General features: G+C 42.5%; 1 protein-coding gene across 1 annotated transcript in view; it reads left to right on the plus strand.

The window, feature by feature from the left end:
- Nucleotides 1-4,027: 4,027 nt before the first annotated feature.
- rev1 (REV1 DNA directed polymerase) overlaps nt 4,028-27,173 on the plus strand; it is a 59,180-nt gene continuing 36,034 nt past the window's right edge. Inside the window, exons 1-3 of the mRNA XM_084309610.1 lie at nt 4,028-4,309; nt 10,978-11,053; nt 26,856-26,988. Of these exons, the coding sequence (XP_084165736.1) occupies nt 10,988-11,053; nt 26,856-26,988 (199 nt within the window). The 5' untranslated portion in view covers nt 4,028-4,309; nt 10,978-10,987. The remainder of the gene's footprint in view (nt 4,310-10,977; nt 11,054-26,855; nt 26,989-27,173) is intronic.

Consider the following 27,173-nt stretch of genomic DNA (forward strand, 5'->3'; position numbering starts at 1 on the left):
ACTAGTCTTTATTAGAAACTGAACCTGATAGGACACTAGTCTTTATTAGAAACTGACCCTGATAGGACTCTAGTCTTTATTAGAAACTGACCCTGATAGGACACTAGTCTTTATTAGAAACGGAACCTGAAAGGACAATGGTCTTTATTAGAAACTGAACCTGATAAAACACTAGTCTTTATTAGAAACTGACCTGAAAGGACACTAGTCTTTATTATAAACGGAACCTGATAAAACACTAGTCTTTATTAGAAACTGACCTGAAAGGACACTAGTCTTTATTAGAAACGGAACCTGATAAAACACTAGTCTTTATTAGAAACTGAACCTGATAGGACACTAGTCTTTATTAGAAACTGAACCTGATAGGACACTAGTCTTTATTAGAAACTGAACCTGATAGGACAATGGTCTTTATTAGAAACTGACCCTGATAAAACACTAGTCTTTTAAGGTTTATCTTTTTTTATTGGAAGAATTTGTACATATTTATACATTTCAGTTATCCAAATTATACAACTTCCATTTCCTTCCCCATTCCTATCCCCTAATCCCACCCCATCCCACCCAGTGAGGGCGACGACAAACATACATGTAAAAAAAAAAAAAAAATTAAACATAAATACAGATGTGACAGACAAAGCTACGCAAAAAGAAATGAAGTAAAATTAAAAGAAAACAAAAGAAAAAAATATATATAAATAGGAAAGACAGTAATAATAATATATAATATAAGTAATACTCTCCATTTTAGTAGCGTAGTTTCCAGATGGTAAAACAAATCAAATGGAAAGTAAATTTAACACCCTTAGCAGACCACCACAATGCCATCTCCCCAGCCATACGTGGGCTAACAGTGTCAGGAAGGTAGATAGGGGAAGGAGGGGACAATGGTCTTTATTAGAAACGGAACCTGATAATCTGTATAGGGGTGAATGACACAGGTAACATTCATAACCTTCTTTGATACTGCTATCAATGTATAATTTTCATCCGTATATTAATTATACTAAATGATGAAGTTAGAATCCCCCTGGACACAAAAGTCTTGGAAGTCCCTTTCCCTACGATCAAACACCCAGGGCCTGCAAGCAGTAAGTAACCAGCAGCATATTGTTATTGCAATAATCACTCCATGAGATTAGCAGCAAGCCTCACAGCTTCCAAGTACAGTTTTGTGTAATACTGTATACAACCTAACATTGCAACAGTGATGACAGAAACACATTGCTTATGGTGGTGATACACTGGCCAACTTTTGGAGAAGCAGGCGATGTTGGAGAAGCAGATGTCTCAACACGTCTGTACTGATTGCATGGCAACCTCTTGTCGCCTAGATAAATTTGACTGTAATTTTACCCTATGTCTCGTTTAATTTCCTGTTGGCAAGCATGTTGCCCTGTGGTGTTTTCCAAAGTGCCCAGTGTATCACCACCCTTATCATAGAGGTATCTCCACTAAATAACATTGCAATCCTCCATCAATCAACCAAAAGTATGTTTATTAGAGCTATGAATCTTCACTGGCCTCACGATTCGATTACTATTTAGCTTTCTACGATTCGATTAGATTCTACGATGCATCTCGATGCAGCTCAATAATATACTACATCCTCAATTGTATAATCTATATTACTGCACATTTTCATCAATTAATACAAGCAGTCAGATAAATTAACTTTTATTTAGAAAGTTCTTAAATTAGAATGTCAAAATAAATGTCTTTACTAGTGTTGCATGATACAGATACTAGAAAGGTATCTCTCGATACCCAGCTGTTAAAAACGGTTCAATACTTTTTATTGGTATCAGTATTAGTATCAATACTTTTAGAATAGCCTGATGCTGTATTTTCTATGAGTTGAGTGGATGCATGACCAGAGCACTAGCTTTAATAATACAATAATAATAATAATAATAATAATAATAATAATGTGGGGTGCTTTATAGTTGTGGAGCAAATCCCAAAGCGCTACATTGTAAAAGAACATAAAAGCTAGCAATCGATGCAGAATCATCCACGTCTGCATCGCGATGCATCTTAAAATGTCCACACCCCTACTAAATAACATTGCAATACTCCATCAATCAACAGTATGTTTATACCTAAATATGTACAAATTCCACAACTGTCTTCTGTCGTGCTCCAACGGGAACTCTGGAGGAGTGGCCAGACGAGGTCTGGAGAACCCTGTGTGTGTTTTTTATTATGTGGTGAATGTGAGAGACTGAGGGATCAAACTGCCATCTCTTTGTCAAATCATTCTACTCGCTGGCTCTGTTTTCTGCCTCTCCATCACTGTGGACTACTTCTCTCTGCACCAATAGAAAATCAGCATGTGAAACCTCAGCATCCATTGTCTGGTACCATAGCAACAGTTAAAGCCAACAGCCAATAAGAAGGCTCTGAGGTCTGTGACAAGCCTGATCAGAACCAGTCCATTGTAAACTAGACATACACCAGACTAGACAGAAGTTTTTTCCCCATCGAGACTTCTGCAGTCCTTCCGGCCTTCCTCTCAACAAAATCGCCAGAGCAATGAGAGCATTCTGGGGGGGTCTGTTGATTGTCGCAGAGTTTACTGAAAGGGAGCCGTTGCCTTTCATGCATCGTTTCTGTATTCAGCACATGCCCCGTGTATGGGGCCACTGCACTTCCGCGTTACATGGAGCTCGTGAGGGGGAGGGGGAAGGGAGGAGGACAGGGAGCGCGGGGGATGATAACATGAATGAATTTTGATTATAGCCTTAGCTACAACCACTTACGTCAAGGCTCTAATCAACATTCATTCATTAGAGTTTTTTTTCTTCTTTTTCTAATCAACATTCATTCACGCGCTCCCTTTCCCCGCTCCCTCCCATGAGCTCAAAATACAGGAAGTGTTGCGGTGGTCTCTCCCGTGCGCCTGCGTCACCATTGGGTCTCTCTGGCGTCAGTGCACGTGCCAGGTTTTCTGAGGACGTTCCGCGGGCCAGACGGCACAGACACACAAAGAGACACATAAACACCCCGGGGGGCAGGCAGGCCGCGAGGCCGCTGCAAGCATAGATATATAGATATCTATGGCTGCAAGAGCGGAGACGGGGTGCATCATCGGGCTGTATCTCTTATGTTTCACTTTGATACCTGATGTCAATGCGCAAACAGAACTGTGAACCGTTGGCATTAGGGCTCGTATAACAGTCAGCATCAGAAAGGTCTTTATTATTGCCAAGTAGTTTTCAGTTTTCACATACAAGGAATTTGATTTGGTCGTTTTTTGGAAGGGAAAAAAATAGGTGGAATACAATAAAATGGAATATAAACTAAATTAGAATAGAAGCATCAATAGAATAAAATGCTAAAATAAAAATAGGCACAAACTGCACGACGTGGTCAAGTATAATACACTAATTAGAATAGAAATAGCAATACAGTGGGATGGAATATTTAGCAGTGCTGTGAGCAGTAATGTGCGAAAAAGTATGAACAAATATGAATAGTTTTGATTGTACATACACATATATAGTCGATTGATTGAAAACTTTATTAACAGATTGCAGAATGGGTACAATATACAGTACAGCTCAATACACACAATTGTCAAGGGGATGCAGACCAGAGAAAGACTTTCGTCTTGTTTACATCAGGGTCCCCCATTTTAAATTCATCATAACATACATGACATACAGATAGAGTTCTGCTACTACAATAACTACATCTATACATTTATGACATACCAGATTTACAAATACAGTACTGTTTGTGATACAAAAAGAGTCTAAAAAAGAGAGTATATACATTCATTCACCCATGCGCATTTATGAAACAAACGCCAGGATTATAATACAACAGAACCAAGAGTATCCGTGCGCTGCGTCAAAATAGTTACCAGTGCTGCACAGTGGGCTCTCTCTCCACATGATGGCAGCACTGAGACACACAAACTCAAAAAGCTGAGCTAAACAAGAGGAGGAGGAGGAGCCAGGGCTCGGAGAGTAGAGGGGAGAGTGAAGGGGATCTGGCGGCTAAAAATGGAGAGCATAGGAGGAGGCACCAGCAGGATGAACGGAATTCTCGAAGAGGAGCCATGGAAGAAGTGTGACAGGAGGACCTCAATTTAGGAGACAGTAGTCAAATAAAGTCAAGGCGAGGAAGCCCCGGTTCAGCTAACTAACAGCCTCCCGGGGACCGTTGTTCAGCCCATTTTAGGTGTCTCGCGACCCGGTCGGTGTGCACCACGGCGCTCGGGCTGGTAGCGGGGTGTTATTCTGCACGGCGCTGGCTCAGCAGCAGCAGCAGCACCGGTGGTTCGAGGAGGAGATACACGGTAAGACTTCCGTTTGTGCACCGAGATACTTTTGGACCGTTGTTTATTGTTTTTAGCGTTTGACGTCGCCCTCTTTGTTTAGCTACACGGTTACACCCGCACACAATTGGACTGTTTGTCCGCTTGTGAAACCCGTTGTCAACATATAACGTGTCATTATTATTATTACTCGAGTATAATTAATGTTTTTTCCCCTGCTTGCTTGCATCGACTCGTGTCCTAGAGCCGAGTTAGCGCACAAACATGAATGATTAGCTCGCTAAGCTACGGTGTTTGCTGCCGTGCCGCCGCGTTAGAAACTCGGCGAGTGGAGTGGCAGTCAGTCGGCTCTTCTTGTCACTGCTTGTTGCCCAGGAAGAGCCCCCACAACGCGGCTGCCTTGCCAATAGCGTCACGTCGGTAGCTAAGAGATGGAAGTGTACAAAGAGTGAATGAATGAATGAAAACTTTATTTAACAGATTGCAGAATGGGTACAATACAGTACGGCTCAATACATACAATTGTTAAGGGGATGCAGACCTGAGAAAGACGTTTGTCTTGTTTCCATCAGGGTCCCCCATTTTCAATTCATATAGACATATATGACATACATGACATACAGATAGTCAGTACTGCTACATCTATACATTTATGACATACCAGATTTGCAAATACAGTACTGTTTGTGATACAGAAGGAGTCAAGAAAAGGGAGTATATACATTTGACGTAGAAACTGTACATTGGAGGTTGGGTGGGGGGGGTTGGGTACATTGGGATATTGACAACCATGCTGGGTAATTTACATTGGAGGTGGTTGGGGGGGGGGGGGGGGGGCGGGGGGCATACTGTATAAACAAGTAACACTGTACATTGAGGGGGGGGGGGGAGGAGACACTGTACAAACAAACACAATTGTACATTGAACTATTGACAAAACCATACTAGGTAAATGACTGTACATTGGAGGGGGTTGGAATGATTGGGTTAGGATATTTACAGGGGCCAGTGTTGAATTGCAGTCTCCCGTAGGTGTCCCTTGAGAGAGGTTTTGAAAGTGGGTAGTGATCCACATTCCTTTACAGCTTTGGGTAGGGCGTTCCACATTGATGTGGCATAATTGCGAAACGTGTTTAGTCCCTTATTTGAGCCGAATCTGGGTTTGACATGATTTGTGGAGCTCCCTCTGGTGTTGTGATCGTGGTATTCACTGACCTTTGGGAAGTATTTTGACATGTACATGGGTACCTTGGTCGTGTAGTGTATCTTGTAGACCAGGCCCATTGCAAGTTGTTGTACTCTGTCGTCTACTCTAAGCCATCCTAGGTTGTCGAAGTGGGCAGGGGTGAGGTGGGTTCTAGGAGTAAGGTCAAGCAGTAGTCTGACCAGTTTGTTTTGAGATGTTTGTAATTTTGTTTTTAGCGCCTTTGAGGTGCTTTGGTACCATGAGGTGCAAGCATAGTCGTAGTACCCCTGAATGAGTGCTCCTGCCAGAGTCTTCAGGGTGTTCTTGTTTACCAGAGAGGAGATCCGGTACAAGAATCGAGTTCGTTGGTTGACTTTTTTTATTACATTGGATGCCATTTTGTCACAGGAGAGATTAGCCTCTAGGATGGACCCCAGGTAGGTAATTTCATCTTTCCTTGTGACAATATTGTCACCCACTGTAACTGAGAAGCCGTCGGTCTTGCTGAGTTTGTTATTTGAACCGAAGAGAATGGACTCTGTTTTGCCCATGTGTAATGATAGTTTGTTATCAGCGAGCCATATGCAGATTCTGCCTAGTTCCGAGCTGAGGGTTTTTTCAACCTGTAACTTGTTCTTGTCAGAGACCAGCAGGGCTGAGTCGTCCGCAAACAGGAACAAGTTGCAGTCACAAGCTGACGACATGTCATTTGCATAAATTAGGAACAGTAGCGGTCCTAGTATGCTTCCTTGTGGAACACCACAGCTCACTGTGAGGGGGGGGGATAGGGTACCGTTTACCTCCACCATCTGTTCCCTCCCCTCAAGGTAGGATTGCATCCAGCTCACTGATAGACTATCAAAACCAATTGCTTTTAGCTTGTCAATCAGAATGGAGTGATTGACCGTGTCAAAGGCCTTTTGTAGGTCCAGCATGACCATGCCGCAGTATTTGCCTGCGTCCACCTCTTGTTTGATGTGGTCATTCAAATAGAGAAGGCATGTGTCAGTGGAGTGGGATGTTCTGAAGCCAGATTGGAATTCGTAGATTAGATTTTTTTCCGCTAGGTACTTTTCGACCTGTTCGTAGACTATTTTTTCCATGACTTTCGAGATGGAGGTGAGAATAGAAACAGGGCGGTAGTTGCCTGGGTCTAATTTGCTGCCCTTTTTGTGCAGAGGGGTCACCCTCGCAATTTTGAAGTCCTTGGGGACGTGTCCCTGTTTTATGGAGAGGTTTATTATGTGTGTGATGATTGGTGTGATGGCGGCTGCTGAGTCTCTGAGGAATTTGGAGGGGATGTTGTCATGGCCAGTGGCCTTGTTAGGTTGGAGGGCGCTCAGTTTATTGAGTACCTCATCTGTTGTTACCGTTTCCAGCTTGAAGTCGTCCTTGCGGACCCCTAGGTTTTTGTAGAAAGCTACTATGTGTTCTACCCCATAAAGCCCTGAGTGGGAGGGTAGTTTGTTTACCAGTGTTGTGGCTATGTTTGTGAAGAAAATGTTTAAGTAATTGGCTACATCCAGCTTGTCTGTGATGAGCGTGTTGTCAGTTTTTATGTTTATGTTTGAGAATCTGGTTTTAAGTTTTTTACTGCATCCTAGTTGATTATTGAGTAATTTCCAAAGTTCACGTGGTTTGTTTTTGTTTTCCTCAGTTTTGTCATTGATGAAATTCTTTTTTGCAGTTTTGATCATGGAGTTTACGTCGTTTCTTAGTCTGTTTCTTTCTAGTTTGAGTTCAGTCACGTGGGCTTGGAGTTCACTGCTCGTGCTTTTAGTAAGCTTTGACTGACTTTTACGAAACTCAGAGCACCAGGACATGCTGCTCACGGTAGAAACAAGTTGTACTGGTGAGTCTGGTGACACTCACACGGTCACTTGAGTCGAACCCGAAAATGTGCCGCTTCTCGCTGCTGGACTATAAACAAACTTGGTAACGCAATCTGGGTCAATGTCGGTTACTACTATTGGATTGCGTTAACGTTGTCTCCAAATTTTTTTTTTTTTTTTACCGGATTGCAACTAATTGTCAAATGTTTTATTACCTGCAATTTAAGATTATTTTTTTCTCTTCTATAATAATAATTTTATATATTGTAATCTAATTACTCTTCTGTTGCATGCATGTGATGTTTGTGCTCTGGTCAGGCAAAGAGACTGAGGGGGGATCCACATTTCCTGTCCCACACATGCCCTCCCTGGTGGTGTCACATTATCGGAGGACCTAATCAAGTAATTGATTTCATGACAAAAAAAAATCTGAAACGCAGCCACTAGATAATCTATAAGGCGAACAGACAAAAAAGAATGAGTTATTTTCTTCTGTCCATCAGTCTGTCATACCTTGACGGTATTCTTTGTGCATAATGTCATTGCGTCACGGCAGCCTGTAAGTGGCAGCAGGTGCCAACCATTCCCTCACTGCTGCAGCAAGACGAGCTAGTCCTAGCAGGACGATGCAGAAGAGCACCATACCACCCCAGTGTTGTAGTCGAGTCACTAAATCTCGAGGTCGAGTCTCATGTCCCCGGTGTTCGATTCCGAGTCGAGTCCCCATTACCCTAGTCCGAGTCCAAGTCATCAAGGTTGAGTCCACTCCACTCTGGCAGTCAGAGCTGACATACAAATAAAAAAAGGTCTACATTAAACATAAAAAACACAGCGGTCACCATTTCAAAGGGAGTTTATTTACTTCGACACAATAGCCAAACAAATGCACTAGCCATCGATATCTTATGCCAAATTATTAGGACCTATTACCAACAAAAAAAAAACGATTGAGTCCGAGTCATCAGTGCTCAAGTTCAAGTCGAGTCACGAGTCCTGAAAATCAGTCCAGGACTTAACACTGATACCACCATGCTTAGTCAAAATGTGGGTTACTATACACGCACAGTGCAAGTTTGCAATGTTTCACCTACGAAATAGTACGACATCTACCACTGGAACTGTCCACAAGTCCTCGGACCTGATTTTGGACATGTTTTGGATATACACACAGGTCCCATTGCTGTGTTAAGAAACATATGGGCTGGTTAGGAGGACCTGTATTCTACTCTATTTACCTCTTTCACTCTGGAGCAGTGATCTCTATCCTACTCTGCTCCACTTGGTGTGAGTTCTAAACCTATTGTCTCTATAAACCGCCCCTCCCTCCATGGCCTGTTATTTCTTTCCCCCTTTTCTTCAGCACACAAGTGTGACACTGTACAGTGCCAGTAGTTTCCAGGAACGTCACGAAGCTTTCGTTCTGTGATTTTGAGTAAATGAGATCAACTTTGAGTTCATAGAACATGGTCTATATACTGTATGTGTGTGTGTGTATATATATACACACACACACACACATCTGTCTGTACATTCCTGCATATGATCCTTTTTACATAGATACTATGTACATATCCCTTACTTGGCTACTCTTACTAGTTATGCTGCTGGCCAGTATGACTTACTCCCATAGTGTCGTTACACCTGCATCGCTGTATATATTAATACTAGAACTCTGTACATACATATGATTAGAACTATTACTCCGTAGTACTAATTTATATATTTCACACCCAGTTTAATCATGAACTCATCATTATCAAGTACAGTGCAACGAAAAAAGAAGTTTGGCATCCAACCAGAGTGCAAATGTAACGGTAAAGTGCAATAGTAATATACAATGTACAGGTGATTAAACTATTACTATTGCACTTTACTGTTACATTTGCACTCTGGTTGGATGCCAAACTTCTTTTTGTTGCACTGTACTTGTGCTGTATAATGACAATAAATGTGAATCTAATCTAATGGTCTGGAGCATAATGTCTTCCGCCAGGCTGAATACAGAATGAATACATGTCTGCTCTTGATGACATCTGCCCTCAATGACATTGAAAATCCACCCCTATACAAGATGTGGCTGAATTAGTATTACTGTATTTCCTACATAATGGCATGTGTAATTAAGTTATGTCTTTTATGACGCACACATAGCCAAAACAAACCTTAAAGTCCTGCTTGACTAAGTTTGGCCTGTAAACTGCACAAGTTTATAGCCTGTGAATCTGGTTGTACACATAATGAGGTCTCTGGTAATTGAAGGAGTTTGGTTTGTGTCTGTTTCAGTTGTGTTACAAAGGGTCAGATTAAACCGAATATATGTATTTATTGATTGATATATATTGCATAATATTTGTATATCGTTTGATATCCCTTGTGTATTCTTTGTACATATACACGGAATATCCCTTTAACCTACTACAGACCATAATATTTCATTCTCCTATTGGACAGCGGTCCACAGGCGCCAGGGTCTTACCCCCAGAGTCGAGTTCAAAGCTACCGTCAAGGCTTGTCTCAACATGCCCGGTTCTGCCCAGGACTACGAGACAGAAATGAGGCTGGCACTAGATTATTCCCCGTACATATAAATATGGCGCAGGTGAATACAGAAGTAGTTCAGTTCGAGTTACCCAATAAGTTGAAGCCTCACCCACGATACTCCGTGCGGTGAAGTATGGCCTGTTTTGGCCCCAAATAGAGCATTGAGACCGCGTGCGAATTAATAACTGAATTGTCAGAGTTTGGCGCTATACCGTCGAGTGCGACATATTTCTATTAAGTCAGTAATAGTCTATTTATGTATAGTGTATCGTGCGGCTAAAGTTCTACAGTGACCAGCATCACCAACGCTTCCTCGTATCAGCTAGAGTGCTTATCCAGGCTGGGCTGCTTTCATGGCGCTTTCACCCGAGGAGACCTAGACGAGAACCGTGTGGACATGTACACTGGATTAATCTACCCGACAACTACATAGCCCTTTGCGGCTGGATTATATTTGTTTTGGTCCTGTGATTTATGGAGCGGAGAATCGCCGACGCCTACACGTGTTGGATTTACCCTGTGAGGAGCCAGGTCGAGTCGGCGCCTCAGAGAGCCTGAGGCCGGCTAGCTTTCTTCACTGTGGAGCTACAGTCTACGGAGAACAGCTGTATTCGTCTGTGGATCAAGAGACTATTGCACCGTCTCCTGTACTTGGAGTCTCCTTAGTCATCGTTGACCAGACTCTCTACTACCGACAGATCCTCTACCCCTGCTGGCTTATAACCGGGGGGACCCTTCCAGTATCTCCCGCTATATATTACTAGTGTACCATAGATATAATTCCCTAAGATTCAGGTTGTATAATTACCTCCTGCGTAACCAGAGAATGGACATTCATTATTGATTTGCCTACGCATATTCCTTTGCCTTATAAGCGCATCCAAAGTATATAGAGAAGTATATTATGTACCTTTTGCTGCAATAAATACTTGATTATACCTTTGTGTGGAACCGATTCAATGTGGGAAGTGTTCATCATATTTATATATCATGTACTGTATGGCCAGTAATTAAAGTACATAAAGCGGTAGTGGTTTAATGATACCATACTTATCAATACAGTCAGGGAATTGTACCCCTCAGTTACAAGTTGGTTATAAATAACCTCCTCTCCTCCCCGGGTCTCTCAGGTGGCTCAGCATGAGTCGAGATGGATGGACAAAGAAGAGAGCGAGAGCTAGTGATGACAACGGTTGGGCGGATGTGGTGAGTCTTCTCTCCGACCTCCTCTTTGTGACGGTGAACACTCGCCAAATAAATAAATAAAGAGGCAGTAGGGATGTGCAATATGGGGAAAGAATGTATATAGCAAGCAACAAGCAATATATTCAGAACTGTAGTATAGTGTATATCATGATATCTGCTTAGGTATGGAAAATTACATGGTCGGTTAATCCAATCATATTGATCCTGCTGCGTGGCAGTGGGAAGTGTGATACAATCAATTAAAACGTATCATTTTCACCTGACGTTCTCAAACATTTCAGAAATGTTGTGAGAAATCTGACTTATTTGTTTTTTAGCATTTGATTTTAGATGGCAAAGCTGTGCATCACAATTCAAGATATAAAATAAAGAAATCCATGATACCATATCAGTTAGACAACATTCGATGTATGGATCTATTGCTCAGCCCTAGGGGACGGTAAGTTTGCCGTCTTACCTGCCAAACAACTGAACAATCATCCCTTCATTCTGTTTCATACGTTCTGTTTTGATCATTTAGTTTATTCTAGTTTATGAAAAGGACAGTGTGCACGTAGGAGGTGGGCGATATGACTATATTAAATAAATAGTGAAAGGGTTTAATACACATGATGCACACACACCTTTACTGTGTTTTGTTTACCAGTAGGATGTTATAACATTGCTGATAATAAAAATGATTATTATTTTCTCACAGTAGTGTGTATTTTTGGCTAAAGTGGATAGAAAACACTGTGCAAAAGTCTTAGGCACCCAAGAGTTTTTATATAAATTGTCTTGGATGTTTTTTTTTGGATCAAATTTTTTTATTATTCACATGAAACAATACAACACATTAAACACAATCACAATAGATAGAACTTCACAAGAAAATAACAAAAACAATAATAATACAGAATAACAATTTATACAGACCAAGAGAAAAGAAAACAGAGTTCAACCTTCTAAATTTTAAATCCAAGGGGTACTATCCAATAAATGGTCTTTCCCAGTGTTCAGCCCCGATTCCCGGCTGTGTGACCCTATATTAATAAAACGTACATCTCCAATTCAACACAAGGACCACTTTTTGAGAACACAACCCGAAAACAGAGCAATGAACCTTCATGACAAAACAAAAACCTGTAGAGGTGTTCCATAGACTCACAGAGACCGTGTAAAAGTGACCAAACAGTGAAGAAATAGTTAAATAGCTGCCCCCCCATAAAATCCCCAGCTAAACTCAAGAGGACAAGACAAAAGACAAGACGGACAAAACATTTCCTCCTCCCCCTCCCAAGAGACCCCCGGACTCACCCGAACACGCACCTCAACCCCGCTCAGCCGCACACGGCGGTCCTGACCTTTTCGGCTGCTGCAAACCACAGGTCAATACCGGCCTGTCTCACCCGCGCCGTGGATATCTCAAGATAAATCACATCCAATAGTGTTAGGGACCAGTTAATCACTGTAAGCTTCTCAGGCTCCTTCCATCTCATTGCTATTAGCTTCTTCGCTGCTGTGACACCCGCTAGGACAACCCTTTTTAGTTGAACGGACGCAGGTAGTGTCGTTATATCGTTCAGGAGTAGCGTAACAGCTGTGAATGGCATAGTTAAGCCACACAGATCTGAAAGTTTGTCCGTTATTGACCTCCAGAAGCGGGCCACTGGTGGGCAATCCCAATACATATGCATATAAGTGCCAGTGGCCTTTTGAGAGCACAAAGTGCACCGAGAGTCGGTTATCAGTCCCATAGCAAATAGCTTCCTAGGTGTAAGATAGGTCCTATGAATATAATTAAAATTAATTTGCTGGTGATTGGGGTTGCGGGAAGATAATGCCACATTTGCCCAAACATCATCCCAGTCAAACTCGGGGTCCAACTCCGGGATATCCACCCGCCAGATTGTATCCAATGATACATTTTTATACGTGGATTGAATTAAGAGCGTATAAAAGTCTGAGACAAACCCTCTGGAGGTCGTCCTGTCCACTATGAGCCTGAGGAAGGGGTGTGGGCAGGGGTGCAGTGGTAATATGGGAACTGGTAACACGCTGCGCGTCCGCGCGGGTACGTGCATGCGCACAGAACAGATTTATTTTTTATTTTTTATAAATAGCGAAGCTGAAAAAGGTAGCAGGATGTAGCCTTCAATATATAAAGAAATTATATTGTCAACAGATATGGTTAAAAGACAATGACACTGTCACTAATGGCCTCTATGGATGGAATGGCATTCCATGGCAATCACAGACACAGCCCATCGTTCACACCAAACTTGATGAGGGGGCAGGGAATCAGGGATTCAATGTGGAACGCTCTACCCAAAGCTGTAAAGGAATGTGAATCACTACCCACTTTCAAAAACACTCAAAAAACAACTACGGGAGACTGCAATTAGAAACTGGCCCCTACAAATGTCCTAACCCAGTTGTACAGTAAATTACCAAGTATGGCTTTGTCAGTATTCCAATGTACTGAATGATTGTATTATTATTCTTCCAATGTGATTGCGTGGCAAATACATTTCTTTGTAATGTAATGGGAATTATTAAAGGACAAACGATGAGCCGTTTACATTAATCATTCTGAGTCACGTTTGATAATGATAAGGTTTATTTAACAAATAATAATAGAAAAGTGATTAACAAATAATAATAGGAAAGTAATTTACAGATAATAATAGAAAGGTGATTTAAATAATATAGAAACGTAATTTCCACGTGGCCACGTTGAAAGGGCAGTCACAGAGCCAGAGGCAGGTATGTCACCATTAGCGTTTGGCTGAGGACTGACCCAGAACGCTGTCCACATGCCTGTCAAATACACAGTTGCCAGACATAACAATATATCAGATATGATGACTTAAGGTAAGCAGAATGGTTTTCTCAGAAACTAGAAACGGACAACAACTCTGTTATGACTAAGATGTTAAAGAGACATGCACACATTAACCAGTGTAATGGGAATTCTCTAACCTTGGGTTATGGCTGGGCTTTATAACAGAATACTCTGTGTGTCCTTTAAAGAGACACACACACATTACGCAGATCCTAGTGTAACAGTCTGTAAAATGATAAAACCATAATGACATGATAATATTTCCACGACAGTTCCCTCCTTTTGATAATTATTAATCACAATCATTATCATTTCATAAAGACAACAAAAAATATTATCATTCAAACGCAGATTATAACAACCCAGCAAAAAACTATTTTTATTATCTAAAAAACAGTCACTAGAGGGATAACGAAATCCACAATGAATGATGACGCATGACAGGTAAACAGGTTGTCTCCAGCACAACACAGTGTCCCGGCTCTGGGCAAGGCACCCACCACCAAGCTGAAAAATTGAAATCACAAAAAGAAAAAACAGGGCAGTACCTTGCAAGATAGACTGCGCTCACGAAATATAACACTGGGTGCATTACTAGAAGACAAAAACATTCTCACAAAACTCATAGCGAAAACAGAATACACGTGACTGCATTCTCCGGGAGATAGCCAAAACAAAACAAAAACAATTTGCAGACTCCTCACAAAGAATGAAAAAAATAACTGGTTACTATTGCAATGCACAACACATAAAAAAATCTCCACCTGAATCAAAGAAAGTTCATTACATCATTACCTAACATCTTTTAGGACGATACTGTAATATCTGCATGTATTGTGGTTCAAACCTAAGCATTGTGGGTAAAACTTGCCTCATCCCGGAAACGGTCTCTTCTCCCTCCCCCGGTCGCTGGTCCAAGCACCCCCCTCTGCAGTCCATGTATGCCGTGGCTCAGTCCTGATGATCCTCCCCTCCGATGCAAGGAGCCTGTCCGGTGAATGGCTTAGACCTGCTGGAAACTGTCTCTAAGATCTTTATCTCAGGACCACTGATCCTATCAGACTGGAGTCAGCTGTCGGTTGATGGTCTTAGCGCCCCATCGTTCACTAGCCGATAGGCCCTCTGCCTTCTAGTTCTGGAGCAGATTGGGACAGCTTACTTTCACAGAAACCAGCTGTAGTCGGTCCCCCCACTCAGGCCCTTGGTTGTGGCCCTGATGGAACAGGTCTGCTGGAAACCGTCTCACAGATCTTTGTCTCGGCTGATGGTCACGGAGTACTGTCCATGTGTCACCGCTGTAACTGCAGAAGCCTGGTACAGACAGTGGTCCTGCGCGTCCTCCTCTTGGTCAGAGACGGGTGCCCGGACCGCAAGGAGAGTGAAGAGACCGTTCAGCGAGACCCCACCACAGAAAAAGAAAGAAAAAAACCATCAGTACATAGCTCAAATACAACTGCGGTTTTTGACCTAGGCATAAGTGACCTTTGCCCCACAGTCTGTGTAAGAAGCACAAGACTGGTTTTAAGGAGGAATTCTAAATCTTTTAATAACGAATCATTCTTAGATGACCTTGTTCTTTCTGATACTTATTGTTATGGGAGATTTATAATATAATATGAGCAATAACTTGTAATGTTATCAGTACATGGCTCAAACACAACTGAACACAATCACGTGCACTCCTGTGACATACGAATAAGATTAAAGAGAGAGAAAGAAAATAAAGAATTAATAATAAAAAAAAAATTATTCTGAAGCTGGACGAAGGTCATTCAATCACACTGTCACTCAGGGGTGACATGTTGTAGTTCTCACCTCCTTACCAGAGGACAGGTCTATGACTGAACTGAACTTAAAGGGGAGACACTACTTTTTTTTTAATTTTTTTATCACAATTGTATGTTCAAACATGCACATGAGGCCTGATCTACTTAAATATGCACTAATTTGCATATAATTCCAGGACAGAAATCTGAACATTGGATAAAGCCATTTTCAAAATTATAGCTCCATTTTGTCGACATATTAGAGCCAAAGGGGATTTTGGATATCTCTTTTTATCACTCCATAAATCAGAATACACTCCATTCAGTCATTGTTATGGCAAAATTCCATACTATGCCAAATCAGATATGAATAGAACTGGACAAACCAAACAAAAAATAAAAGACAAAAAATAAAAACCCACTCTGCATTAAAGATAGAGTAATACCCCGGTTTTAAATGGAGGGGCAAGACAGTTTAATACACACATACGACGTGGAAGGAGTTGCAACACCATTACCCTGAGGATTGGCTGAAATCACTATTATGGCTGCCTACAAGGAAAATAAAACGGATCCCACAACAATGTGACTTATGGCCTTATAGCAAATTGTTTTGACTGGCTAATGTGTGCTTCTCTTAAAGAGAAACGCACATACTACGTTGATATCTGATGACAGCGCCCTCTCATACAATACTTCCCCTCCATCCTTTTTTGTCTCTGTTAAATACACAGTGATGGTCAGATATAGGTAATTCGATTACTGATACTTTATCAATTAAGGCTAGGATGTCACCTAGATTATTGTGCAGCAGTATAGTCCTCTGTATCCAAAGGTCTTTAAAGAGGACTGTTGTTCATCGTGCCATCAATCATTGGAATAACTGCCCACTGAACATAAGTAAATTGAATAGTAAAGTGTCTTTCAAATACCACCTAAGAATGCACTACTTAAATATGTGAGCTGATGTTGATAATGATGTCTACATTGTTAATTGTGATTGTCAAAATAATATACACTATCTCTATTGGAATGGAGACTTCAGCACAGGATAAACTAGGGATGGGCAAAAATAATCCAGATCGATTGATCACATGATGTACTCGAGTACTCGTGGAGGAAAACGCTGTACAAAATAAACTTATTTTCCGGTGTTTTAGACTTTTATTTTTAAGCCCACCGCTCCGTCTTTTCCGGTGTTCTAGACTTTTATTTTGAAGCCCACCGACCGGACCGGAAGTATTGTTGTGTGATTATCACGACAGCCGCTTTGTATTCCCTTGTAAACGATAACGAACCAGAGCCGCGCCAGCTCTGTAACGGAGATAGTCATAGGACCCCGGAGTGACGTCACACGAATGCGACTGCTCAGTGGAAATGTTGGAAACCCTGTTGGTAAAAGCAATGACGCCTGCCGCGGACGTTAAGTTGATAAAGTTCCTATAATAACTTTACGAAACGTGTGAAGACATTTTGATCGACTTCTTTTTTAGTTCATGTTATTAGATTAAGCACTTATTGTATACACATGAAGCACTAGATAGACTATTTGTTTAGTTCAATAGTTGTTCTTAAAGAAACATTCCCATCAGGCATCTCGCGGAACCCCTGTGTGCCCCGTGGTGTGCAGGCAATCTACCCGTTATGTCAGTCCTTTGACCACCCGCTTATTGTAAACACTCATGCATGCACTTGTTTTAACGTTATCCTGTGTCGTTAGCCACGCTATACGTTGTATTCATTTTGTTAGCTATTTAGCCAATGTTGTTATCACTGAACGAACACCACCAAAACGTTACTGATCTCTAATCCTCATTTAGCAGCCCAATTTCTCCGGCAGTAGGAAGTAAAACAACATACGTTACACTACTTGTATGATAGCGCACATAAGTCCTTTTAGACCCAGTGTCATCTCCCTCTAAACTCTCACTATAGACCGCTCTCCATAGACTCACTATGTTTGCCACATGTATTCCCACTGTAGGCCTACTGTATTTGTGCTGTATAACGACAACACATTCGACATGCACTTGTTTCTATTCTATCCTGCATTTAATAAAAATAATTACCCATATTTGTGCCTTTATGGCTGCTCTCTTTTTTTTTTTTTTTTTTTTATGTTGATTCAAAACAGGGTATATATTGAAATGTATTTAAATCCCAGTCTCAAAGGTATACCTAAACCCTATACACTTTATGATCACTTTGGAGCTACTAATACAAATTTCAGAAGGCCCATTGTCAGTGATTTGTTCACATGGCCTTAATATATTGCTGTACCTGTATCTCTATCGATCTGTGTGCGTGCATGTGAGTGTGCGCTATACTTTGCCTGAGCTCAGGTCGATGTCTCCCCGCCGTGCGTCCAGCCAATGCGCTGTGGGCCCGTCCCGTCCTGCACCTCCGCACGCCATTGTGCTTTTTTCCCCTCAAACACCTCCTTATAGGCACAGTCTTTATGCCAATGCCCGGCACCGCCGCATACAAAACAAATCCCAGCAGCTTTGCGCCTCTTTCCTGGGACTGTCACCTTCCTGCCCTGCCCAAGCTGTGAGACCGTTTTCACCAGGGCTAACTGCGACTGTCCCACCGCTGATATCAATGACAGGTGTGAACGCTGCATCAACCCTTCAGCGTACAACCTCATCATCTCCAATTGCCTGGCCAATTCATCTGCTGTTATCGATCCAGCCTCATGTGTGGCCGCTGCGGCGGGTGGCATATAAGCCCTCTCTCCTCGCACCGGAGTTGATGGTCGCCGGCGAGACCAGCGGATAGGAGACGGGACGGGCGGTGACGGTGACGCACACGGAAAGACACCGAGCCCAAAATCCAGCCCCGGGCACACCTTGGGAGAAAAGACAGAAAACAGATTCTTAGCTTCTCCCGTCATGACCCCACAGGCCCCCCTTTCTGGCCCCTCTAAACTGTCCACATTTTCCATTTTCTAGGTAAACACAAAACAAACAAAAACAAACAAAAAATAAATTATGTGGCCCCCAAAAATTGGTTCCTCCTGAGCACTCGGAGATAAAAAGCTCTGTAAACAGCGTACCTCACGCCGCCCTATCCTATTTCCTTTCAGAAAAACTGCAGTTTGACCAGATAGGTGATAGAAATTAATCATGCACAAAAAAGATAACCCACGCTTTAGTGATACTAGATCACAGGGACTCGAACCCACAACCCAGCACCTGTTCCCTTGGTATCCTCACGCACGGACCCTCTTCCCGCCTCTTTGTGATAACCCAAAAACAGTGCACTGTAACTTTAGTGATACTAGATCACAGGGACTCGAACCCATACTAAATAGTGAATCATCGCATGAACTCCTGTAATTCCCATCATATTCCACAGTACACCTTACACATGCAATTCTCGATAATTACCAGAACATACCCCTTAAATCCCAGTACTCAAGGAAACACAGGGGGGTTACACACATTATCCTATATTCAATACCCCACTCGCATAATTACTTTATAGATAGAAACAAAAACCGCTTTTAAACAGAATGGCTACTCTACAGATAACCGCTTTTAAACAGAATGGCTATTTTATAAATAACCGCTTCTAAACAGAATGCCCAGCTCACCGAATATCTACCCCACGCGCTCCCATGGATTCTAGCCGTAGTTGGCAGCCAAACGGACGCTAGCAGGCGGTTCCTCACTCCCTTCCCATATGCGGGGGAGTACTGAGAAGAAGAAAGCGCTTTCCCTGAAACCCAAGTTTTCAACCTGCCCGCATAGCGCCTCGGCTCGCGGCCAACTCGACCCCCATCGCTCTAAAATATATATTAAAGGATAACTCCACTATTTTGGGAAATTAGCTTATTAAACATCTTCCCTGGAGTTAGACAAGAAGATGCATACCTTTTTTGTCTCTGTGCGTGCATTTTAGCTTTGGGAATAGATGCTCCGTTAGCATAGCTTAGCTTCATCACTGGAAGTGAGGCAGGACAGTAGCCTTACAGTGCCTTACAGTGTATTGCAAGGTCTGACATTGACCAAACTTGATATGCATGACCTTGGTGGGCTCTAGGTCAACTCCTGAAAAGGGGGTCAATGTCAGACCTTGCAATCAAAAGTTAGGGGCGCACTGAAATTATGGCAAGGGTTATTAGCCCCCTAACTTTTGATTGCAAAGTCTGACATTGACCCCCTTTTCAGGAGTTGACCTAGAGCCCACCAAGGTCATGCATATCAAGTTTGGTCAATGTCAGACCTTGCAATACACTGTAAGGCACTGTAAGGCTACTGTCCTGCCTCACTTCCAGTGATGAAGCTAAGCTATGCTAACGGAGCATCTATTCCCAAAGCTAAAATGCATGCACAGAGACAAAAAAGGTATGCATCTTCTTGTCTAACTCCAGGGAAGATGTTAAATAAGCTAATTTCCCAAAATAGTGGAGTTATCCTTTAACCTAATTAAAAAAAATACCCCATAATTCTTCTCGTCGCCATCTGTAATGGGAATTATTAAAGGACAAACGATGAGCCGTTTACATTAATCATTCTGAGTCACGTTTGATAATGATAAGGTTTATTTAACAAATAATAATAGGAAAGTAATTTACAGATAATAATAGAAAGGTGATTTAAATAATATAGAAACGTAATTTCCACGTGGCCACGTTGAAAGGGCAGTCACAGAGCCAGAGGCAGGTATGTCACCATTAGCGTTTGGCTGAGGACTGACCCAGAACGCTGTCCACATGCCTGTCAAATACACAGTTGCCAGACATAACAATATATCAGATATGATGACTTAAGGTAAGCAGAATGGTTTTCTCAGAAACTAGAAACAGACAACAACTCTGTTATGACTAAGATGTTAAAGAGACATGCACACATTAACCAGTGTAATGGGAATTCTCTAACCTTGGGTTATGGCTGGGCTTTATAACAGAATACTCTGTGTGTCCTTTAAAGAGACACACACACATTACGCAGATCCTAGTGTAACAGTCTGTAAAATGATAAAACCATAATGACATGATAATATTTCCACGACAGTTAGAATATATCTGCATTTTGTCAGTACAAGATTAATCAGTGATCACATTGAATTAAAACATGATTATTTCCAGTGCCACGATTATTTATTTCAAGATAAACAAACAGGCAAATAGCCTACCTTAGTCAATCTGGACAAATACATTAGGGCCTATAGATTAGAAAAAAAGAAAAGCTGTTTTAAATGCGGTTACTTGCCTTGTTGTGGAGTGGCAGCACAGCTGTCTCTGTTGTGGGGGACAGTGGGATCATTGTCAAATGATCTGTTTGTATTTGCGGGCGGGGGCGTGGTTGAAGACGCGCTTTTGTTATGGGTGGCCGGGTACTTAGCGCACAACAAATGGATAGAGCGCATTTTTGTGTGCGCGTACACGCGAGTACACATCCGTGCGCGATCGCGCGTACTTCTGCCTCAGTGATCTAGTAACACAGCGTGTAACCGCGTGTGTGCACGACTGCACCCCTGGGTGTGGGTGCAAAGCTTGAGCCCACGGCACGCCATGCGCCCTCAGCGCTGACCTTAGTTGAAGGTAAAGAAAAAAGGACTCGCCAGGAAGATCATAAAATTCTCTTAGGTCCTGAAACGCACGGAGGCCGTTCTTATCATAAATATCCTCCAGAGTATGAACTCCCCTCCTCTGCCATTGAGGAATATTAACCGGCTTGTGCCCAACAAGTAATTGCTGGTTATTAAAAATTGGAGAGTCCAGGTGCCATGGGCATTTAACCCCACACGACCTCTGTACATTACGCCACATTTGGATCACGTGAGTTATGATCGGTCCATACCTCAGCCGGCATTTCGAAATAGAGACAGTGGAGTACCCCACATCCTGCAATCTTAGCGGTGAGACCGCTGCCGCTTCTAAGGAGCGCCAAGATACAGCATCTACAGGGTCTAGCCAGCACATCAGAGGTCTCAGTGAGAAGGACCAGAAATAAAGCTTAAAATCAGGGATTGCGAGGCCCCCATCTTGTTTCCTACGTTGAGTAGTAGCTCTTTTGATTCTCGGGCGTTTGTTATTCCAGATAAATTTAGATACCATCGATTGTACCTTGCGCCAGTGGTCTATTGGAGGGGGCAGGGGGAGCATTGAGCTAACAAAATTTATCCTAGGCAGAACGTTCATTTTGATTATGGAAGCTCGGGCTTGTAGGGAGTTAGGAAGGGACGACCATCTGTCTAGATCCTGGCGTATTTTATCATAAGTACCCGTGAAGTTGTACTTAGTAGTTTGACTCAGCGTGGGGAATATCTCTATACCTAAGTATTTAAAATGTTCCACTATGGGGATATCAGCTGGTAGTCGCACCGCCTTGGCCAGCTCATTAAGAGGTAGGCAGGCTGATTTGTTCCAGTTAATCTTAAAGCCTGACAATTTACCAAAGTCGTCGATTATTTCCAATAATTTTGTGGCCGACCGGGAAGGGTCATCCATAAAAATCAGTAGGTTATCCGCATAGAGAGCAATTTTGTGTGGTGTATTATTGATCATTATGGGGACGATGTCCTCTGATTGCCTAATAAATTGGGCCAATGGTTCGAGGGAAAGCGCGAATAGTCCCGGGCTCAGAGGACAACCCTGTCTAGAAGATCTGGAGACTGGGAAAAGTGTGGAACAGTTTTTGCCTGTCAGTATCATTGCCGACGGCGAGGCATACAGGACTTTAATCATATGAATAAAATTCTTTCCCAGACCCATGACCTCAAGTACCTTCCACAGGTATGACCATTCTAGTCTGTCAAACGCCTTCATGGTTTTCATTTTCATTGCCAATAGATGGCTAGGCCTGGAGCCGTGAAAGTAGTAATTTTGCCTTGTCCTATGTATCAAGAACTCAGACTGTTGTTTAAGTATGGAGTTTATTTCCTTCTTGACTATCTTACGTTGTGTGTTTAGTCGTTCACTATAGTTAGTTTGCAAAGATGCGTATAGATCCGCATATAATGTTTCCAGTCCTTCTAGTTTTTTTGATCGGGATTTACGTAAATTGGAGGAGAAAAGTGTGACATGACCCCTGATAAATCCTTTCAATGCGTTCCATAGGACCCTGGGGTCATCGACCGTGCCAACATTGATCTGCAAGAATTCAGCTAGTTTACTCCTGAACTCAGAGCAGAAATCATCGTTCTTTAATAAGGTTGAGTTAAAACGCCACCTGGGAGCTCTCGTGGAGAGCCTGCCAAAGGTTGCCACAAGGAAAATCCTCTTGTGGTCCGAGAGAGCCAGGGGAACCAATGAGACGTCGAAACTATCAAACAAATTAGGGGATGCGAATGCATAGTCTATTCGAGAGAAGGTTTTGTGTCTGGCAGACGGGTGAGAGTAATCCTTGAGGGTGGGATTGGATAAGCGCCATAGGTCTGCGAGCCCAGTGTCCTGGGCCCACATCCTGAGGGCCTTAGAGGACCGTTTTTGGTCGCTTGTTTCAGAGGATCCGGACCTATCCATCTCCGCATCCCAGCACGCATTAAAATCGCCACCCACAATGAGAGCGTATCCAGTAAGTTCCAACATATTCTTCGTGATTGTATTATAGAACGCTGAATCAAATGTGTTAGGGGCATACAATGCTATTATTGCCATCTTCCTATGAGAGAACTCAACTTTTGCTATAGTAATCCTTCCCTCCGTGTCCGACCACACATCCAGGACTTTGATATCAAGGTTACGTCTTGTAACTATGACGACTCCGTTCGTCTTATCATCGGCTGAGGATGAGGAGATAACATGATATTGTCGATTTGCTAGCCTTGACACATCACCCACCAATAAATGCGTCTCACTAAGGAGAGCAATGTCAATATTTCTTCTCTTCAATAACCAAAGGACACTGGCACGCTTGTGTGGGGCGTTAAGACCTCCTGCGTTCCAAATTAAAATATTCAATTTAGCCATGGTCGAGTTTGTCTAAATGCGTAGAGAACATACCAGTGCAGCCAGGCTGAGTACAGAGGCGCTGATCCAGGCGGGCCCAGACGGTCAATCCCAGGAGTTCAGAGGAGGAACAATTACACACATATAAGACAACGGTACATAAAACACATACAAATACCACCCCAGTTACAACCCCCCCTCCTTCTACTCTAAACCCTAACCCACCCGTCCTATTATAAGCCCTCCTATACCCACTCTCCAATCCCCTCCCTATGCCCCATCCACTAAGGATGGTCATCTTCCTATCATTTCCCACTGGAGTCATGGATCCAATAAGACGCTCCCCACTCCGACCCCCCTCTAGATAAACCCCTGATTAAACCCCCACTAGTCCAATAAACACAAATAATAATAATAAAAATAAAATTCAATAAAGATATCGGTCGAAAACCACCTGAGCCTTAGCCCTAACATGAGAGAACCATAATGGAAAAAATAGCCATTATTATATAATAACTCAACATCACCCCTGCAACCATCTATTTCCGAGTCTGCGCATCAACGTCGCAATGTTATAGCACAAATGGATAAAGGAAAATTCAAAACAAAATTAAATTAAAGCATACCAGCATATAGTCTAAGGCAGGATCGGATCACAGGTAAATTGTGCAAACAGATGTCATTTAAACAACGACAATAATAAGAAAGGGAAAAAAGGGGGTTATGGTCAAAGTGCACACCTGTAACAGCCCCTCTGAACAAGCACAACGGTTGGAATGACATAACCTATGTAAGAATAGAATTAAACACATTCATTAACCCGGGGATGGTAATAAGCAATACCTGACACAACCTGTTATCATATATTGTTTCAATAAAGATATCGGTCGAAAACCACCGTGAGCCTTGGCCCTAACATGAGATAACTATAATGGAAAAAATAGTCATTATTATATAATAACTCAACATAACCTTTGTAAGAATAGAATTAAACACATTCATTAACCCGGGGATGGTAATAAGCAATACCTGACACAACCTGTTATCATATATTGTTTATATATATATTCAACCGATCTTCTCCTACCGGAGCCCAAAGCTCAAAACAGCCTGGATATAAAAATAAAAGCATACAAGAAGTTAGTTAAGGACCCGATCACCGTTGAATTGTGCGAACCGATGACACTTAAACAGCAACAACAACCAAAGTGCGTAAATATTAACGGGTCTCGAATGTATCAGCGCAGACGTTAGACGCAGCCCGCTAGCTAGCCCGAGGCTAGCGCGTAAGCTAGTGATGAATCCGGATAGCACGTTAGTCAGTTATGTACATTGTTCAGCTAGCTCGTTAGCTTCCAAAGAGGCGATACACAAGTACGACCATGAGGTCAGCATTAGCAAGTAACAGAAGTCATTGGGAAGCCCCGCTAGTTGGATGGGCAGTGGGCAGTTAGCATGTCTGGGCATGACAGCAAGTGTTTGTGAATAGCCGGCCCTAACGATGTATTCAGGCCCACATCGCCAAGTCACTCACCCGATATAGTTATCAAGCTACAGTCTCGGGTATCCCCTAGAGATATTCCTTCGCTTTAGCCAACGACCAAAATGAACGCCGACCATCGACCTTATCCAACACAGATAATTTCGCGGGAGCGAATAGCGTGGGCCTCAGGCCTAGTTTCCATAGCCTGTTCATGACCACTTTCGCCTCTCTGTGCTTGAACCTCCGGTGTAAAGTCTTCGAAAATGGCCACTTTGTGATCGCCAAGCCTTAGATTACCCCTTCTGGCACGAGCCGACCGCATGATGAGTTCCCTCTGCTGAAGCCTGTTCAGCTTGACAATGATGGGCCTCGGCTCCTTGTTCACACCAGGAGTGGTCCTGCCCGCTCTGTAGGCCGATTCACGGAGGGGAGGACGTCATTCCCCAGTATTTTTTGCAGCAATTCCGGCATGGTCTCAGAGACGGCCTTCCCCGTTGCCCTCCGGTACTCCAACAATCCTGATGTTGTAGCGTCTCTCCCGGGACTGTATTTCCACAATTACCGACTGTAGTTTGGCAACTTCAGCCTGCCTAGCCAGCAGGGAGGACTCTAGATCCGCCATCTTCTCGCCCTGTAATGATACCTCCGTCGTTAGCTCGGCTAGTTCGTTAGCATTAGCCGAGGAGATAACGTACAGCGACTCCATCTTGTCTATCAGCGGGACGACCGCCAACCTTATTTCTTCTGATATCTCTCGATGAAGGTTATCACAAAAATCCGCCAGCACTTTCCTTTGTGTTTCAGCGAAGCGTGTCTCAGATTCTGCATGGAGCTTGGTCATGACCGAGAGCACAGCTTCGCTTATCTCACCGACACCGGGTGATGGTGCGGCCAGGCCCGGTGGTGGTTTGCTGGCTGGGGCGCTCATGGATCTGGTTTCCACCACCGACATCGCAGAAAGTAGTTGAAACACGACGACTTAACAAGCAGACAAAAAACAAATAAAAATAAAATAAAGACTAATGGGGAGAAACGTATATTCTGCACGGTAGAAGGGAGCTCACGTGAAACACGTCTACTCCATGTTCGCCTAGCTCCGCCCCTCCAAATTGTCTTGGATGTTAATAATTTTTGTTCTGTATTGGTGTGTCAGTAGACTACTCTTTTAGATTTTAAGAAACTTTTAATTTAATAATTTTTGAAAGCATCTTCATGGATTAATACAGACATATGTTGTAGGGACTACTATAATCATCATGTTGGCTTGACTATATGCATCAAAGGGTTAAATAAATCAAGCATTTTTAAGTGCTTTAGAGGAAATGTCAAAATCTATCGTGACATAGCCAAAAAATATCGTGATATAATTTAGAGGCTGTATCGCCCAGCCCTATGTGCACGTACATTAATCATTTGTAATAAACATCAAGATGGGTGCACCAATATTAAGATCGCAATACTCAGCATATCGCAATATATTTTTAATCGCAATACTATCGTATCGTGACTTAAGTATTGTGGTAATCGTGAGGCCTCTGGTGATTCCCACCCCTACAATAGTCATGTACAGTAAAAGTAAAAGCTCACTCATGTTCTTTTTAACAGTTCAACTAAAATCTTACCGTATATGTTTAACATATCCCATCCATTTAGACCAGATCCGATAAAAATTTTCTAACTGAATTCTAATAGAAAATGACATTTTCCATTATGTATATGTCTTGAATTACATCTATCCATTCATCCACTGTGGGTACCTCTGGTTTTAACCATCTTCTTGTGATAATCATCAACCCTTTTTCATCCCTATCATCCTTTGTGCTCGTCTGTAGGGTGGCTACATGGCTGCCAAGGCCTCCAAACTGGATGAGCAGTTTAAACTCGACGCCCCCAGAGAAAGACAGAAGGAAGGAGCCTGTTCCAACATCTTCAGTGGAGTGGCCATCTTTGTCAACGGTTACACAGGTAACGCTAAACCATCACTCAATGAATGACTTGTCTCTTTAATGGACCAAACTTGGTTTCTCTTATTGGAGGATCAATAGTAGATGGTAGTATCATTGTAGATGGGGCACTTCATTCTACCCCAAGTTCTTTATTGTCACACAAGCTACTGATCTCTATTTACACATATTCATACGCATGTTTTT

This window comes from Notolepis coatsorum, assembly GCF_963971535.1.
Source record: "Notolepis coatsorum genome assembly, chromosome: 3".
NCBI lineage: Eukaryota > Metazoa > Chordata > Actinopteri > Aulopiformes > Paralepididae > Notolepis > Notolepis coatsorum.